Genomic DNA, 19,968 nt, shown 5'->3' on the forward strand with positions numbered 1-19,968 from the left:
GCTGGCTCAATAAGTGACCCACACCTCTTTGGCTAGAGGGTCCTGAACTGCAAGAGACAGTAGAAGTGTCCTGACTTTCTACAGAGGAAATGGAAGTCAACGTACCAACACACCCGTGGGCTGCTCTGCTAATTAAGGTAAAGTCTCTTCAAAAGAACTTGAGTTTTACAGGCGGGGAGGAGGGGCTGCATTGAGGTTTTGTTTGTTTTGTTTTGTTTTCTCATGGGAGAACTAAAGGGTTAATTAGCTTTGAGAGCCCATTCTAGCTAAGCACAGAAGGGCAAGCAGCAAAAACAGTTCCCTTTGATTTTATTTCCTGGGGATTTAAGAGCAGTAATATCACTAATAACCAACCATAATAATAATCTTTAGACAAATTGGTAAATGGCAGTATGATTAAGGCATAGAAAACCCTATAATTTGTACCTCCAGAGAAAAAAGATAATGACCTACTCCTCAGAGCAAATAAATGATAAGGATTTGGTTTTCCTCGTCAGTGTTGAACTGCACAGGGCCCTGCCTCTGCCCTGAAGGGCTGCCTAGGATGCGCTCAGAGTGCAAAGCACCCAAGCTGGAGCAGGCCAGGATGGATCCAGGTAGGCCTGCAGGCTGACCCACTGCCTCAGACTTCCTAGAGAAAAGGAAGCACGTCCTGGGGTATGAGGCAGGCTAACATAGTCTGAAATCAAGGATAATGAGCTGTCCCTGTGAAGGAATGCTACTCAATTCCAGATGAGCTAGCAGTACATGCAAATTCCTAACAGCCGTGGCTGCGTACGCTGCAGATCCTGCCAGTACAGCCCACCTCACAGCCCCGTCCTCCGCCTGGGGTGGAGATGGAAGGAAACCCAGAGGGGCTCTGGGAAAGAGCAGAAGAATGTTTCTGCTCTCCCTACAGAAGCAGCTGGGTGAAGGTCTCCTAAGTAGCCAAACTGTGGTGCTGAGGGATGTAGGTCCCCAATCAAATTACAGCTCAGGAAATGAAAGCATTTCCGGAGCAGAAGTGGCTGACATGCTTCTGATGTCCACAGGGAAAATTAGAGAGATGTGGAGATTCAGAAAGGAAATACTGGGCGAACAAACTTTCCTGGTGATGACGCTAAACAGTGTTTAGGTTGAGCTTCTTTATTCACATGCCTTGTGATTCACGCAGACTTATCTCCATCAGTTCTTTCTATGAAACTCAGAATGAGACAAATACAGCAACGGTATTTCCTACCTCCTGCTTCCATGATAAGCCAAGGTGTGGACCACCACACGCTTGAGCAGCCTTCTCAGCTGACCTATTGACCTTTAGGGCTCTGCTCTCCTGAGGGATCCCAGTTGCCGGACTCCAAGCTTGGCCGTGGTGGTGGTGACTGGGGTGGGGGTGGATGATGAAGGTTTGGATCTGGCCTCCCAGTGTTTTATGTTATGAAAATGTCAAAATGAACCAGTTAATTTGTCAATTAATATGTGTTAGTAAAAATTAAAGTTTCTTTTAAATTAAAAAAAATACCTGTACATGAAGATTTTTTGATAGAAATTGCTGACAATTTTTAGTGGGGCAGGCCTGCCCAGCTTTGGTGGCCCTGAACAAAACAAAAGTGTAGGGGCAATATAGGCTGACATCTATGGTTTCCACCTCTCATACAGGACCTTCAGTGAGGGCCTGGCCTGTATCCAACCATGTGGCCTCTGATGGTCCTGCCTCTCCTCGGGGAGGACCAGGAAGGAGCTCACTCTACTCAGTCACCCCCAGCCCCCTCCGTGCAGAAGAGCACCTCCACAGAACCTTGACAGTGGGGTGAACATGCTAACTGTTCTCTTGGTAATTCTGCATATTTCACTCGGAACTACTTGATAAATTTCCTAATTTATCCATAAATATCTTACAGCTTAAAAGATACTACCTAAGGACAATGACCCAAGGGCCACACATTTTACAAACCTCACCAGCCATTGCTTCAAGCGCATTTATTTAACTATGGTTGATGAACCTGTGTGTCAGTGAACTTGAGGCTCTCCTGTGGTCTTGAGAAAATCTCTTTTGCTTTTCTGTCTAAATCATGCGATGTCTCAACTTTAAATGCTAACTTTTTTCCTAACTCTTCTCAGTACAGTTTTCATCCAAAAGGCTCTAAGAAATATTGTCAACTTCTGAAGCATGCTGACAGGTGCCAGAAATCATTGACGTTTCTTTTTTGCAAGTTATAGTTTAAAAGTCATTGACATTTTGCTTGGAATGTATTAGAATTTTATTTTTCCATAGCAGATTTACTTTCTTAATTATGCTTTGCTTATGCTAATTGGTTCACCTTTCTTGCAAGCAAGGAAGATGATCTACAGCACTGTTTTAGGAGGAAAAATTCTCCTGTCAGTAATTAGATCATTCCTGACACCAGAGCATATTTATGGTAACCAAGTTTGATTATCCTGATTTTTTTGATAAAATCCATCATTTTTACCTGTATAATTATCACAGTGAGAAAGTGTACTTTTTAGGTTTCATGTCAATAAAATGTTAAATCATGTATTACTTTTACCTTCTCTACCTGAAAAAATTAGCAAAGTAAAACAATATCAAAAGACAAAAATACCCTGGCTTTTAAAAATGTAAATATATGTCTAATATCATCAACACATTATAGGAATGTGTTGAATTTACTGTTCTGATGTTTTATAATGTAATGTGATTGCATTACCAACTAGTTACTCTTGTTTTCTTGTGTGCGCCCAAGTAGCTTTATCTAGATAAACGATCAACTATTGAAAAATGTTTTTAAAAGGACTATCATAACTATAAATATTTACATGAGTTTAAATAACCATTTCAATTGAAAATATAGGGAAAAAAAGTTCACATTGGGGAGTATGAAGCCCCTGCAAAGGAAGCCTATTTGCCTTAACTAAAATTGGTACAGCCAGAAGAAAATATTTTGACCTGAGTCTCACTCTAGTACAACTCAGTTTATTTTCTAGAATATATTTTCTAGAATTCCCTAATTCTGTAGCTCTCAAAAACAAAACAGCATAAAAAAATCATATTATACTTATTTCATTACTTCACAAGAGCTCTGAGAGATATTTTTTTTGTTTTGGATGGCATACCAGTGTGTGTGTGTGTGTGTGTGTGTGTGTGTGTGTGTGTGTGGCGTATGTGTGTGTGTGTGTGTGTGTGTGTGTGTGGCGTATGTGTGTGTGTGTGTGTGTGTGTGGCGTATGTGTGTGTGTGTGTGTGTGTGTGTGTGTGTGTGGCGTATGTGTGTGTGTGTGTGTGTGTGTGTGTGTGTGTGTGTGGCGTATGTGTGTGTCCTCCATTCTGCATGCTTGTGCTTTAATTTCAAGAAATAAAGTAATATGGAGAACAAAAATAGCAAGTTAGCATTTTAGCCACAGAGCCAAGTGACAGAGGGTGGTCATTTTTTCTTAAGGCAATTTCTGGGAACATGTTCTATGATAAAAAGAAACAGAATGAAAGTAAAATCTCCTCGGTGTTCAAACATAATAGAAGAGACTGACTGCAGGGTGCGTCAGTGTGCTGGAGAACACAGGAATCTTAAGTGGCAGTGAGCTCTAATCTTGAACATTCCTGCTGGATTCTGTCTTCAGAAAGCACAAGCGCAAGTGTTTACAGAGCAAGCCTGGCCTGCCTCTGCATGTCACATCCCTGGCGTCCCAGAAAACTCCAGGACAACAGGCTCAGCAGCATGACCAGGGGGGCCATCATCTTCTTAAGTAAAATTTGTCACACCCACTTTGAGAACCTGTTTTAGGAAAACCAGTCTAGTGGTGTTTATTTTAAATATAGTTGAAACCACCAATTTGCAACGTGAAGAAGTGATGATATTCGTGGTGGGCAAAGTGTGGAAAACAGGAACTCTGATGTATTTGGAGGGAATGCTGATATAAAGTCTTTTTAGAGGGCAACTTAGAAGGACTATTCGGCATTCAACATGTGCTTATTTACTCAACTTGGATTTTTCCACGAAACAGAATCCAGTAAACAGTATTTGCTTACAGAAATACTCAGGTAAAACGGGAGTCCCTTACAGGACTGTCCCTAAGGGCAAAGATATCCATCAGTAGATGAAAGACTAAATAAATCCTGTTCTAACAGAAAAAGATCCCTGGATGACATTGTTGAGTGAAAAAGACCGATTGCTCAACAAATCGTATAGTATGGTCCCACTTTCATGAAAAATAAAATACCTAAGTGTCTGTATCTACACATGTATAAACTGAACAGCCACAAAAAATCCAGAGGGTATACATTAAGGTGTCGAGAGGGGACACTTCTGTAAGGGAAGTGGCACAACAGAAAGGGTTATGTTAGTGAAGGGTCTCGGAGCTTCACAGGTTTCATAATTATAAACCAAAAATTTATGTGGGATGTGTGTGTGTGTGTGTGTGTTACGTGGACAATTATGAAAATTTTAGAACAAAAACAACACACATTTTAAAATATCATGATCAATTCCTTCATACGGTATTCCAAGGAAGATCACCTCTTCCAGACATGGATTTGCCACTAACTTGTAATGCTTTTTAGATGAGGTTCATGAACTGCAGCCTCTATTTTGGCAATCCCACTGATGTAACAGGTTTTAGTCTGTTGCTTCCACAACATGAAACTGTCTGGCCTCAAGCTACGTGACTCTGACATGTCTTGGTAACTGGTCTCAGCATCTGCATGCAAGCTCACCAAATGACTCTCTGTCCCCTGGGACCATCTCCTAGTCCCTCGAACTCCAGTCAGTAAAAAATGAGTTCGACTTGTGGCACATGATTCCTCTGAGTCATATGACCAGGGGAAGTGATGGCCTCCTACTTTCTCAATGTGCCAAGTGTGGTGTGAAGAAGCAAATCCCCTGCCCAGAGCGCTGTGCAATTCTCTGGGGGGCAAACACAGCCTAGGGTGATTTTCACTCCTCCCTGAGTTACCACCACGGGCTGCGACATCTCAGAGATTTAAATCCCGTATATTAGTTTTCCTGAGAACAATCACAGTCTGAATGTCATCTACTTAAATATTTAAAAGAGCTTCCTAAATATAGTATAAAGCTATATTTCTTTGCACTTCACTTTCCTTAAATCAGATATGAACTGTATAATAAATGTGGGTTGAAAATTAAATTCACATTTAACCCACAGAAGTCTTTCGAGAAAAGTCATCCCCTTTAAGGCTCTCTGTCTGCCTCTGAGCATCTTTCCTCTCCCTTTGACAATCTTTCCTGAACTCTCTTGCTCTCACTGTCACTTGGATCATGTTCACTGCAACAGAGAAGTCCTTTCTCACTAAGAACTACAGGCTACACAGGCAGACAAGGTGAGGACGTTCATCAAATCTTACCCATTTGCCATCCCACCATCCAATACAGCAGCCTCCAATCAAACATGGATATTTAAATTACTAACTAATTTAAAATTTAGTTTATCATTCTCCCCAGTCACACTTCAAGTACCCGACACCCAAATTATCACTAGTCTATGGTATCAAACAGCATAGCCATGAAACATCTCTGTCACTGCAGAAATTCTATTGAACAGCCTTGATCTTGATATTTCTACGATAATGGTACCTAGACCCTTGGGAGAAATTGAAACATTAATAGTTAGGAAAGAAAAAAAAAAAAAACCCTAAATCTCGGGAAAGAAGAAAAGATACTAAGTAATAATGAATGAAAACAACAAACAAATTCACTGTGCCTGGAAATAAGTAAGCCAATTTCTCCAAATAAATCAACGTTCTACAAATTCAATTCAACTTCTTGCTATCTGTTATATACACTGGCTGGATTATAACATTTTTGGATTCTGGACTAATCGTCTTTGGATTTTCTGAATTTTTAAAAAGAACATTCAAGGTTGCCAATCTGTTCCTTCTCATTTAGGTATAATCAAGTCTGAAAAGCTTACAGGACTGTTTCCAGCTATCCTGAAGTCCTCTGAATGAGCAGCTAATCTCGCCTCCGCCAGGGGTGAGAAGGGGACCATCCCTCCACTTGTCAGGTATCTATCTATTCAGCTGTCAGTTCCCCAGGAAATCTGCTCAAACCTTCCCCTCCACACAAAAATCCGGCATTAATCTCCCCTGCATTATCCAGCTACCATTTTCCTGTGCATACTTCCATAACGACACAGCCCAGTGATCCTCATTACTTACTTCCATGCCTGTCTTCCCCGTCAAACTAAGGAACAAACGGAGGGAGAGTCCCCCAAGACTAAGTTTGCTCTGAATGAAGTGGCACTGCAACAGGAGCCCAAGAGTCACAGGAAACTGAGTGCATTCAAGAGGCTGAGGCAACGGGGACTCTCCAAAGGCAAAATGAGCAGAACGCACCAAACATTCTGAAACGCCGATCCTTGGCACGAGGATTAAAATCAAGGGTGCTTCAGGATCGACTAAACGGGTGACGCCAGACTGATTAAACAGGCAATTCATGAGCGGATGTCCTTGAGGAACTGTTTTCTGTGAGGCTGCAGTGGCCTTTCTGCATGGTTGTGGTCCTGGCAGAGTTTCTTGTGACACTTCTTGTTAATCCGTCACAAGCATGGGACCCCATTCCACAACTTAAGAGCTTGACAAAATGCTTCTGTTTTGATCCCTAGAACTCTCCCATCCCAGGAGAGGAGCTAAAAGACCGGCTGGCTCACTTGCATTCCTAGCACCCAGCACGTGCCTGCCACACGGAACTCTCCCAATAAGCATTTACTAAACTGACCTAAGCAAATTGGACTCAAAACTGTAAACCTGCTTCTCACTAGAAGTCTCCCTTGTCAGCAGTATTTAGGGTAGAATCAATGTAATTTTTGTTACTTTCAACATTTAATTAGCAGACATCTGAATTAATTTGAAATGTTAGCGGGGGCTAATATTGGCTATAATCCAGTTGGCTACAACTTTTACTATAGTAGTTTCTCAGCTTCTTGGGGAAAGAAATCAGATTTGCTCAGAACAGACTAATTAATGGGAAAGCCAAGTGAAATAAATAATGTTCAATGTGAATTCTTTATTATTTTTTAAAACATACAAAATACGAAAGATGAGACTTGGATTTGGTAAACCAAAAAGACAATGAAAAGTATTAAAATTCACTTTCCAAAGTGTCCTCAAAAACAGCAACTGTTTTTGTTTCTGAGAAACCAGACTTTATAAAATGGGCAGACGCATGAATTACAAAAGAGAAGCCCAAATATGTCATATGTCACCAAAAGGTATCAGTTCATGTATTTGGGCTCTTAAAAGCAGAAATTAATTAATCTTGATTAAAATGCTGACAGTGATCATCAAAACTTAAGAGATAATAAATGCAAGTTATGAAATTTAAGACAATGAAAAGGAAGTAAATGCATGGTCCGCTTTAGTGTTCAATGACATGGAGACATCAACTGCACTTTTTTCCCCCTCCAAGCTGAGCTGAAAGCTTAGTGATTCATTTCTTTTTCATATTCCTTTTTCCCTTTTCTAAAAATCTACTTTTAACTGATACATAAAGACATAAAAATTGCCTATTATCAGGGCACTGTGTACTGCTTCTATACATGTATGCATTGTGTAATGTTTAAATCAGATTAAACATAGGTGTCTCTTCTAGAATTTATCATTTATTTATGGTGAGAACTTTCAAAATCCTTTCTTCTAGTTTTTCTAAATGCTTCTTTTTATGGAAGATCACAGTTTATAACATTCAAATCAAAAGAATAAACACTATCTTTGAACCTGTCAAGGGACTGGAGCTGTAGAGCAATTTTGTGACTCTATGTAGAACAATGCCCTAGAGATTAAATCTGAATAGAGATTTCCAATTTCTAAATGCTTGCAAATGCGTTATTGCATTTAATACAGAGTGTTCATACACATGATTAGCCCAATTATTTGGGCAACATCTGTTTAGTTTACCTATTATTCATGACATTTCCCTCCCTTCTGTGTTTCTTTCTGGTCTGAAATTTGATGAGTGTCTTTCCTGTTAGTCTTGTATTAGTGACAAGGGAGGAAAGAAAAACAGGAAGGAAAAGTCAGGCTAACTGTATTTTAAACACTTTAAAAAAAATAACTGAGGATACTGAAATTTCTAGTTAAACTAAGGCTCTAATAAGTACAGACACTGATTTAAGTGATTAAAGTTATTTAAATATTTTTGATTATTCAAATGTGTTCAGTCAACCATTTCTACTTAATCACTTAATTACTTCAAACCATGATTTCCTTTATTTAGACCTGCATGGTAAGGATTATTATTCCCATTTCTATGAATGAGAACAGAGAACCCTGGAAAGATGACCCGCCCAAGCAGAGGCCCGGATTTGAAACCAATTCATTTGATCCCAAGTTCAGCTTCCATTCCCTGGAATCTCCGGTCCTCAAGCTTTACCATCAGAACTTTAGGGACACGGGCTGCACTAGCTGGGCTGCACCCCAGAAGCTCTGATTCCGCAGGTCTGTAGTCTGGGACGCGACCTGAGGACAGGCATTTCTAAAGAGGGCGTGCAGGTGCTCTGCTGCCAGCGGTCCAGAGAGCACACTACCAGAACCACTGCTTTAAATCAAGGCTACCTCCCTCCTTCAGCTCTTCGGACAACTCGTGAGGCTGTAAATGACGTAAGAACAGAGAAATATCCCTGAGACCTTGGTGTCCCACTGATGTCAACCACCCACTGATACCAAAGAACTGGTCATGATCCCAGTGCCTGCCTGTGGCGCCTCCCAGGCACCACACGAATGCTGCCTGAATTGGCTTTTGTTTCCTCATGGTATTAGGGAAAGGGCAGATCTGTCAAGTGAAATGCAGAAGGAATCTTTCTGTAGGTCTCTTACAAAATGTATGATACGTTTTGTTTTCTGAGACATTGAATTTATCATGTGAAACAGAGAGACAGGAGCCATCAGGGAACATAGTCTGCAAATCCTTAACCTCCCAAGGAGTACTTTCTGACCCCAGGAAGTCTTAGCCACATCATGGTGCAGGTCTTTGAGGTGACTGCCCTCTTCCCAAGTCACAGTACTGCATAATATTGCCATCTGTATCAGTATACGCTTCTCCAGCTTTGTAAAAGGAGACTGACTCGCTCTCCTTGCTTAGAAATAAATTATTGCCCTTATATTGCTCACCCCAATAATTTCTTCAACCCCTCCGCCTTCCTTTTAGTTGCAAAATGTGCCACTTTAAAAAATTTTTTTAATCTTGTTCATTTTATCAAACTACACTGGAATACAAATGTATCTATGCTTTGCTTAGAAAAATGCCCAAATTATGAAACCCACCTCTACCCCAGATAAGTAATAAAGTGGAAAACCAAGATAATGTGAACTGCAACAGTCTATGTATATGAGATCCAAATGGTGAAAATATAATTGCTGAAAGAAATGGATTACTGACAGTTGGTGAATGTTTAAGGTCATGGTCTTACCTATGCACACTAGATCCATAAAACCATACATTCCATAGCAGATCTGAAAAAGGATGTCCTTCCTCTGCCACACTGCATAGGGGCTGAAGGCTGACCAGAGGAGCCACGTCACACTGGCTATTAAGAACAGGGATCCTAGGATTACAGCAATCATCTGAACTTTCTCAACCAGTGTTATAGAAATGCTTTGCCACTAAAAGAAAAACAGAGGCATGTGAGAAAAAGATGCTGTGTATAACTCAAAAAGGAAAAAAAAAAAAAGAACATTTTCAGCCCCATGTTTCTCTTCATAATGCCAGACCCCTTGCAATTGGACCAGTCCCCAAATGAATTTTCCCACTTCATTCAGGCAATAAAAGAGACAAGCAGATAAAGATTAACGAATTGCCTTAACTTCATTATTTTTAGTAATTCACCATTCTACAAGTTTAATCTAGTTTACTCCAGATAACAGTACTGAATGTGAATGGCTGAGGAATATTTAGTACCTGGGAATCACATTATTATCTCTCAAGAATGCATGAAATTAAATATATTCTGACAATATATGGTGAGGAGTCCTCTATCTGATTTTTTTTATTCTTAATACATCTGGGTCCTTAAAAGGGGGGGGACTGTTGTTTCTGTAGAAACATGTAAAAAAAATTTTAAAAGAAAAGTAAGTTACATAAGAACATCAGTGAAAAAGTCATTTAAGATAATACACAGTAAAAAAAAACTCATAAGGGAACCATGAAATTTACATTATCTGTTACTGGTAAATTTCATATGCACAAATATTACTAACTTTATTATCCAATGGGTAATCCATGAAGTCTTTTTGTCAAGATTTAGAATTTGTACCCAAATGAAGTATCTTGGAAACTCATGCATTATATTGGCACACACTTCACTGGGAAAAGTAATTTGTTCTCCTAAATATCAATATTTGAGAGGATTCACAGTACAAATTATCAAAATTCCTTCAAGAGTGCTACGAACTTGAGAGGCTTAATTAGTCATGTTCTCAGTTGTGAGTGTTGGGGACAGAAACAAACCTAGAATTATCATTAGAATTTGCCAGTCAGCAATGGAACCGGACAGGACCTTAGTTCCCTCTGTCTGGAGTCTGGCTGTGGCAACAAGTGGCTGATCGGAACAATCCCAAGCTGCACCAAGCAGCCTTATTTTAAAAGTGAGTTTAAGCAATCCATGTCCACTGGATGGGTCTATTTGCTTAAAGTCTTAACTTACCTTAGGTGTGCATGCAGGCATCCTGTTACTATCACCACCTCTAATTTCCTCCCTCCCTCATTACCCATCTCTCTCCTGTTTGCTCTCATACATGTACAACTCAAAAATAAATAATCTACTTATAATATTTTACATGCAGACTTGACTTTGCATATTCAAGTATATTATTCTTATTGTTGCAGATTAAATTCCAACGTATATTCTAAATATTTTATACTCTAAAGTCATTCTTCTTTTTAAAAACAGAAACAAACAATAAACAGTTTAAAGCAAAAATTCATTTATAGAAAAATAGTTCTTGCTTTTATCAGTCTAATGATTAATTAAACTAGTTAACATAATTTTATTACTACAAATGAATCAATATTGTTCAAGCAAGATTTTAGAGTCGTCTTTTTTTCTTTTTTTGTCTTAGCTTCCTGATACAAACATTAATTCCAAACCACCAGTCATTTGAATTATAAAGCATTTTAAATTTGGTGTCACCAAAGAAATATGAAGAGTCAATGTTCTTGTTCTTGTTTAGTTTGATTATCATTAAAATCTGTCTTAAATACAATAACACAGTAAACACTATAAAAGACCATCCTAGATGGATGGTACTTCATCTCTCTGCCATCTTACCCTTGATCAATTTATTAATCGCATCATCAGATAGATGAGAAAGGCACAGATAAAGGACAGTGCAGAGGACACTGGGCAGCAGAAGCGTCCTCTGCGTGTGTTCATGTGTGCACACACACGTGTGCATGTGTGGTTTGCACATGGTGTCCACATGCTCAAACACATATGCCTAAATCATAGTTGAGGGCAACCAAGAGTGAGAGAAGAGGAGTCGCCAAGAATGGTCCTCACCACCATCTACCTTTTTTTGCCAATAATTCTTACAATGTTACAGATTCATTATGCAACTTGAGTTAAATTTGAGCAGTTCCATATTGTATGATCCACTGTATACAGCTTCAAATAGACCTTCTCATTAATTAATCTGAGCCTGCTTGCATGATAGCTCAGTGACAGCATGGTAGCCCTGAAGAGAGCGTGGTTTAGCCCTTCTGGATGCTCTGATTTGGGAGGTCTGTGGTGACGGCTGTATATGGCTCTGGAATTTCCTAGGACACAGGAATGGGGTGGCCACACATGACCCTGAGGTATCTGATCCCTCAAACTCCTGTGTGGTGTGCACCTAACTCATCAGTATAGCGGCTCCTTGGATGGAAGGTGAATGAATAAAAGGAGAGTTGTCGGAAGCAAGAAACATGGATGCTTCACACTTGTTTGGTGACGCCAAATTTAAAATGCTTTGAAATTCAATTCCCTGGCAGTTTAGAATTAATGTGTTTAAAATCACACCAGGAAGCTGGGGAAAAAAGGACAACTCTTGATTACAAAGCACTGGGAAGCTTGATTATTTCTATCATCACAGAAATTATCTTTTGTCATGGATACGAGCAGCATTTCGAGATTACAATACTTATTTTTAAAGAAAAATAAATTGTGCACAATCTACATTGAAGACCTCCAAATTTTTTTGGTTAGGTATTAATCCACTAATAACACAAAGCACTCCACTCGTAATGCAAATGTGTTCAAGGGTAAGTAGATGCTCTTCATATATGGGTGAACCTTAAAATTAGCACCATTTCACTGAATAGTTAGTAAGGATAAACCATAATTTTGAAACCAAAATTATTAACTCCAATAATGAAAGTAGGTTTCCCCTTGGGCACATCATTGCGGCAATGCCCGTGCCCACTAGGTACCACTCTTTCATATTTTTACCACCATATACATGGACAGGGCTGCTCCTATTCCCCCTCTAGGAAGAATAACTGCTTTTCCTGGCAAGAAACCAGCAGAGACCTTGCTCTCGGAAGGCAGACTCTCCCATGGCTGGGCTCAGCCTTGTGAGTCAAGTTCATGAATCATTAGTTTGGACAATTAAAGTGGAAGATGGGTCTCTTGGGGCTTTTCTCTCTACCCCAGGCTATCCAAGACCTGGATTTAAGTTCATAAGATCATTTGAAACTTGAACAAATGTTTCAGTGGCTAAATACACTTGTTTACCCTAAAGAGACATATAGGAGTATATGAGTGTCTATGTGTGTTTGTGTGCGTATTTTTTTTTTAATTTAACTTGATTCCCAAGTTTGGGTAGGAAAGAAATATGACAATAACTGGATTGCTTCTAAGTAATTGCTATCATTTTATTTCCTCCCATAATATTTGAATGTGACCCAAGTTCCTGGAAAGCTGTTTGCTTCTACACAACAAAGCACCGCACCCACTATTCCCAGCAAACATGAGCCCAACGCCCCGCCCCTTGGGAATCTCACCTCATCTGGTGCACAAGAAGAGCAACAGCTATGTTTATCCAGGACCCCTACCTGCCAGCCACCTTTCTAAGTTGCATGAATTAACTCATTGGATCCCCACAACTACTCTATGAGGGAATTATTATCCCCACATTAAAGATAAGTAAACTGAGGCAGAGAGTCGTTGAACAATTTTCCCGGGGTTACACATCAGGTCAGGACTGGGGCTAAGAGAGAAGCCATGCAGCCTGGTTCCCAGAGTTGTGCTCTTAACACTTGGGCTGCACAGCAATTCTGCTGAGCTTTGGTGACGCCAAAGATGTACGTCCCATCTTGGCAGCATCACACTGTTTCCTGACTCCAAAAGCTCGAAGTCTGTCTTCTCTGGCCTACTGGACATGTCAGTCCCTGATCCTACATGTAAACCCCAGGGGGACAACAAAGGAAGGCTGTCCCTCTAAGCTCCATCAAGGAGGACAGATGTTTGGAACAGCATACGTCCTCAGTGCCCGACATCCCACTGTTACAGAAGGGTAGAAAGTGGTAATGGGTGGAAATGAAGAGGAAGAGAGGGAATGTGCATGAGGGATAAGTGGGAGGGAGGAGGGAGAAGTGGCAGGGAAGAGGGAGATGTGGAGACACCCTTCAGTTCCACTTTACCTCTTCTTTAATCTCCCAAGTGTACGCACTCATTGCTTTGGTCCCTCTGAACACGTTCCTTCCTGGGCACACTGTATCCTCTCCTTCTCTTACCTGATTCTCTCTCTCATCCATTCACACCCGATTCTAATGGTACCTCTTCTAAAAACCCAGCCCTCACGTCCTCCTCTGCTAAGGAAGGACATGATCCCTCTTTCCTGGCCTCCAAATCCACCGTTTATACTTCTGCTTAGTGTTCATTTCTTTCTCGCATTCAATGCCAGAGAGTATTTATTATTGTTTAGATGTGAGTTGTCCCCCAAAATCTCATGTGTGAGACAATCAAGAAGGTTTAGAGGTGAAACAATGGGTAATGAGACCCTGATGTAGTCAACGAATTAACCCAGCTGAATGGATTAACTGGGCAGAAGCTATAGGCAGTTAAGTGTGGCTGGAGGAGGCGGGTCACTGAGGGCTTGCCTTTGGAGTTTTTCTTTCATCCCTGGTGAGCAGAGCTCCGCTCCTCTTTCTGCCTCCTGATGGTCACATCCTGAGCTGCTTTCCTCTACTACACCTTTCTAACATGATGTTCCGCCTCACCTTGGGCCCAGAGCAATGGACTCAGTTATCTATGGACTGAGATGGCTGAAACCATGTGCCCCAAATAAACTTTCACTCCACTAAAATTGTTCTTGTCAGGTATTTGGCTCACAGTGGTGAAAAACAGCATTTATCTTTGTATTGTTCACAGACTGCAAGTTTCACAGTGGCAGAATCTGAGTCTTACCTCCCTGTGTTCTACCAGGCAGTAGAACACGCCAGGAAATGTCCGACACCTGTCGGTTTGGTACTGTTTCCATCACCTATCTAAATGCTGGATGAACTTGAACTCCACACCAGTCCATCATTGCTAAAGCGTAAAGTCCCAGCTCCAGCCAAACCACTTCTCAGTCTTCTCTCTATCTGCTCTCACCCCTGTGCTACCTACTTAAGTGGAACCATTCTATATCCAAAAGGAAAAACAAGTTGGGAACAATTACACCTGGCTAAGGCGTGGTGGTGGGATGGGAAACGGGCAACTCGTGCATAAAGTATCTCACCGGATGCCAATCAGATCTGACCACCGCCATGCCGTTGCTCTGATCAAAAAATTCTGGCTAATAGACACAGGGTTATCACTGCCCTTGGGGAAGAAAGAAGGAAGAGGAGGAAAGAAAAAGAAAAAGAAACAGAAAAAGGAAAGGAAAGGGGAGGGGAGGGAAGGAAAGGAAAGAGAAGAGAAGGGAAGGGGAAAGGGAAAGGGAAGGGAAAGAAAAATAAAACTGGGAAAACTAGGAATTTTCTTTAAAGAAATGTCAGGAACCCAAGCCAAAGCAAGACTCAAAGTCTCGCCCCATATAAATCACTTCCGGCCAGTAAAATAAGCACTTGAAAAAGGCACGTACATCCTCAGGTCTCTAGGATGCTATTTAGAAGATGCACCTGTCATTCCATTGTCTGCAAGTGTCCATGCACCTTCTCAGTTTAGAACCCAATTTCCTTCCTGAAAATAACCATGAGCTCAGAGGGAGCCAGGCTGAGCCCAGTGCAGATCTGTCCATGTGCTCTGAGTTAAATCACCCTGTCCGCAGTACTGCTTCATCTTTGTTTTCATGAGGCAGGCCAGATATGAATCATTAGCTAATAGATTTGTAGTACGATGATTTGTACTGTGCACAATGACAGGGGGATTACTCACCAGCGTCACCGGAGAGAACACCTGCTCTTAGGAGTTGCCCTCTGCAGAAAAAATGAATTTAACCGAAACTTATTTTCAATCAACTTTAAATGGTGTGTAAATTGCACCACTAAAGCTGAGATGGGAAATGTTGGCAGAAAAACATCTCAATGTGGAATCGGGATGATGTGTGGATACAACATTCTGTTAATTACAAGCCCGTTCTCTGCAGAGATGTGTTCATAGGCTGCATATTAAAAGTGATCTCAGGGTTCGGTAGGGGCCTCCTCTGCTAGAAAAGCATCTTCATAAACTTATCTGAGCTGGGATAAAATCAGACAAAAGGAATTTGCTTTGCCTGAGAAAAGATGAAATCTAAACAATACAGAGAAAATTTAAAAAACAGAACTGCTTCTCTGGAAAGGTTCATAGCAGTTGTTTAAATGAAAGACGGGAGATAATGACTGGTCCTAAAGATAAAAAGAGTAGTAAGAAAATATTATAAATAACTTTATGTCAATTCATAATTCCATAGCATAGATGAAATAGATAAGTTCTATGAAAAATAAACTTACCAAAACTGACTCAAGAAGAAATGGAATATATGAATAACTCTACATAAAATAAACTGAATTTGTATTCAAAAGCTTTCCACAAACACACTGGCAAACACCTCCAGGACCAACCAGATGGTTTCACCAGATGTTATCAAACACGTAAAGAAAAAAATACTATCAATCTTTCACATTCTCTGTCAGAAAATAAAGGAGAATAGAACATTTCCCAACTTTATGAAACCAGCACAAGCCTGTTTTGCAAAACCCAACAAAAACATTACAAGAAAAGACAAATCCCAGACCAAAATTCCTATGAGCACAGGTGGAAAAAAAAAATTCTCTGTTAAGTATTAGTGGTTCAAATCCAGCAATATATACAGATAATAAGGTGGTGTGAGTGGGTGGGGTTCATCCCAGGAATGCAAGGTGGATAGAACATTAAATACCAATCAATGCAATTAATCACATGAACACACTGAAAAAGGAAAAGTCCTCCTAATAGGTGCCAAAAAATAAAAATGATTTGACACATCCCCACATGATGAAAACCAGGGAGAGAAAGAAAACTTTTTAACCTGATGAGCATCTACAAGACACGTAATGCAAGGTTTATGCTTAATTGTGGATAAAAATTGCTTTCTTTACCCAGATCAGAAACTAAGCTAAGATATTCATCTTTATTACTTCTTTCCAGTTTTGAAGTGAATATCTTAATGAATGCAATGAGGAAAGAGAAAATAAAACAGTACAGGGACTGCAAAGAAAGAAATAAAAATATAAAACTGTCTCTCTTTATAGATGGCATGATTATCTGTATAGAAATCCTACAAGAAAACCACTGAAGAATTAGTAAATCAATTTAGCAAAGTCTCAAAATACAAAGTTAATAAATTAGTATCAAATATATTTAAATATCAGCAGCAAAAAATAGGAAAATAAAATTATAAAAATGTTGCTATACACACCACTAAAAGCTATAAATTACTTATGACTGAATTTTTAAAAGCTAATCTACAAGTTATTCGGAAAGAAATAAAAGACCCAAACAAACTAGAATTATAGATGAGAAGACTTACTATTTTTTAGATATTCATTCTCCCCAATTTTAATTTCTAAACCTCAAATAAAAGCAAAATAGTATCAGAAAAACAAAGCTTTTATTATCATTCATATTTTTGAAAAAGAAAAGATGAGTCGATTAAAATGGTCATAAACTAGCTGATGGTCAGCAATCTAAGTCTAATTCACAGAGATCAAAAGAGAAAAGTAAGCAGAGCTCAACAGCCCATGCCTGTAACCCCAGAGACTTGGGAGGCTGAATCAGGAGGACCACAAGTTTGAGGCCAGCCTCAACAACTTGGAAAAACCCTATCTCGAAAAAAAAAAAAAAAAAAAATGTTTTAAAGGGATTGGGAAGGAGCTCGGTGGTAGAGCACATCCCTAGCATGTGTGAGGCCCTGGGTTCAACATCTAGTGCCACAAAAAGAAAAGAAAAACTTCCAAATCTTTGTTGCACTTTTCAGGAGCAGACAGGAGAATACCCTCTGTACTCTTTCCTACATAAAACAATCTTTTCTCCCACTGCCTCAGCTCCTGGTAATGCACATCCTTTGAGGGACAGAGTCTCCACCACAGAATCATCACTTTATTTAACCAAACACCAGGAGCTAGTTCATGTGACCACAGAAAAGCAAGGAGGAGGACGCGCAGCTGCCCAGGTGTCCTGGTTAGATGGTGGTTGTGAGCGCTTCAAGTTGTCGTACCAACGCAGAATCTCAAAACCACTCTTCTTCCAGAAGCCTCCTCGACATCCCCGGGACTTTGCCAGGCCGTGTCCCAGGACCACGGCAGGGTCCTCCGTGGCGTCTACACCTCAGGAGGGTGATCTTGGGGTTTCTAAGACAGGTGTCTCGGGGACCACGTGCCTGGGTCCCAGGATTACAAATAGGAAGGAAAAAGGGCTGCCCTTCCGCCTCAGGGCCAGGAGAAAAAGGTCCTGGTGCATCGGGACGAGGGCGAATCCAGCCCAGGGCCACGTGAGGCAGCAAGGGGACCAGGAGGCAGGGGGCGTGGCCTGATAAGCATGGAGGGTCCCACGGTTCAACTCCAGGGGAAGGGAGACCAGTGCGAAGTGAAAGCTTGGCTAGTCAATGAGAGCCAGGGCCTCGGGTGCGCAGGGGTGCCCACAGGAGGGGCCCCTCTGAACGTCCGGGGACCAGGGCACTCGTAACATGAGCGGCAGGCTTTCAGAGAAATGTCTACCCAGAAAAACCCTCTGATGAAAGCTGTTCCTTATCCAGAAGCCAAGTCCTTGGAAGCAGGAGACGGATCCTCGGGACCCTCCTGGAAGGATGAGGAGGGGCAGGGGGAAGGCTGGGTCCGAGACAAACCCCTGGAGTGAGTACGGAACAAGCACCTGAATAGAGTAACCAGCGTTAATTTAGCAGCTACTGCACATGGACTCTATGCAGACAATGCCAGCCATTCGAGATGTCACTTGAGAAAAAGGGCAACTGTTCTTCCGTTGTTTCCCCCCATTTCTTCTAGAACCGCCCCTTATCTCAGCTCTCAGTGTTCTCTCTTGTTCTTTCATGCTTGTCAGAAGTTTGTCAGTCCAGATGTATTTAGTTCAAATATTGAAATAAAAATACATACTAGCCCGTCAGGGCTCAAGAGCCCTTGCTCTCTCCTGCCTATTTTGTTTTCTTATAACAAAACAGATGCTATTCATGACTTTGAATCAGGGAAAATTTCCCCAAGTGTCCACGGTCGAATATAGTCAGTCTTCGTAACTTGATTTTTCCCCATCTGATTTAAAAGTGTGTGTGTGTGTCTATTGCACTTTTATTTCATTACTCCTCTCAATATTCAGTATTATTTATGTTTAAATACAGGCTCCCCAGGTGAACTGTATCTAAGTAATTAGTAGGTGATCATAACTGGATATACTTGTTCTCTCCACAAGGAGTTGAAAGCTACTTTTGCTAAAGGAACTTACTAAAACTCTCAATGGACGACTGCTGTTTTCAACTTTGCTTTTGAGCTGGATTTTCACTGAAAGCATCTACCTTCCCATTTTAGTTTATGCAGGTCAAATACTGCAAATTCTCCCGGTAGGAACAGCACCCTTGGTAATTAGGATCCACAGCATGAGGCAGATCACCCCTTCCTAGAAACTCATGCAGAATCTTTTACAATGTGTTTTTCTCTTGGCTCCCGGGCGGCAGTATAATGTGCTCAGACAGAGAGCAGTGATTGGCTCTACCACCAAGCACTTCTCCTCAAAATGGCCTCAATGTTATTTCCTATGCACAACATTTGGTATTAGCAATTGCTATGGTTTGAGTGCATTCCCGAAAATTTCATGTACTGGACTCTTGGTCCTCTGGGTGGTGATACTGAGAAGTAGTGCATCCTTAAGGGGCAGGGCCTAGTGGGAAGTAATGAGGTCAAGGGGAGCCTGTCCTCACAAAGGACTGAAGCTTGCCTTGTGGAGTCACTCCTGAGAGCAAGGTGTTATAAAGAGAGCAAATCTGGCCCCTGAATCTCTCTGGCCTCCCGTCTTGCCAGGTGATCCCCCATCCCCCTATCTACACCACTGTGCTACTACCCACCATGAGGCCCTCACCAAGGCCAACCTGATGGTGCAACCTGACCTTGCATTCTCAGCCTCCAAACCTGCAAGCTGAATAAATCTCTTTGATTATAAAGTATCCAGGCTCGGGTCTATTTTACAGCAACAGAAAATGAACCAAGGTACCTCTCAGAATCATTGTGCATCGATGCCTCCGTGACTCTCTCTTCTTCCTTAATGGAGTTCTGGGGATTGGACCAATGGCTCCTATACCATGAAGTGGCTGATTCAGTAAGAGGAAAGACACAGCCCATTAAGCAGAGTGTCGAATGTGCCTTGTCCGGGACACGGGAGCAGGATTTGCTTCAGTTCTTGGTTAGCGTCGCACCGAGGATGACACCAACAGTGTAAGCGTGCACAGGGAAGTCCCCTCCCCTTAAGTATCTGTACATCTAAGCGGATTTGTTCAGTGTGTATCTGTCGGACGCCTGGCACATGTCACACGCTGTAGAAATCACTAGCCTCAGGAAAAATTCTTAT

At 41.1% G+C, this 19,968-nt stretch overlaps 1 protein-coding gene across 1 annotated transcript in view; it reads right to left on the bottom strand.

The window, feature by feature from the left end:
* The window catches only part of Marchf11 (membrane associated ring-CH-type finger 11), a 117,955-nt gene that overhangs the window by 14,084 nt on the left and 83,903 nt on the right, over positions 1 to 19,968 (bottom strand). The window contains exon 3 of the mRNA XM_047556129.1: positions 9,394 to 9,586. Within this exon, the coding sequence (XP_047412085.1) occupies positions 9,394 to 9,586 (193 nt within the window). The remainder of the gene's footprint in view (positions 1 to 9,393; positions 9,587 to 19,968) is intronic.

This window comes from Sciurus carolinensis, chromosome 6 (genome assembly GCF_902686445.1).
Source record: "Sciurus carolinensis chromosome 6, mSciCar1.2, whole genome shotgun sequence".
Taxonomy (NCBI): domain Eukaryota; kingdom Metazoa; phylum Chordata; class Mammalia; order Rodentia; family Sciuridae; genus Sciurus; species Sciurus carolinensis.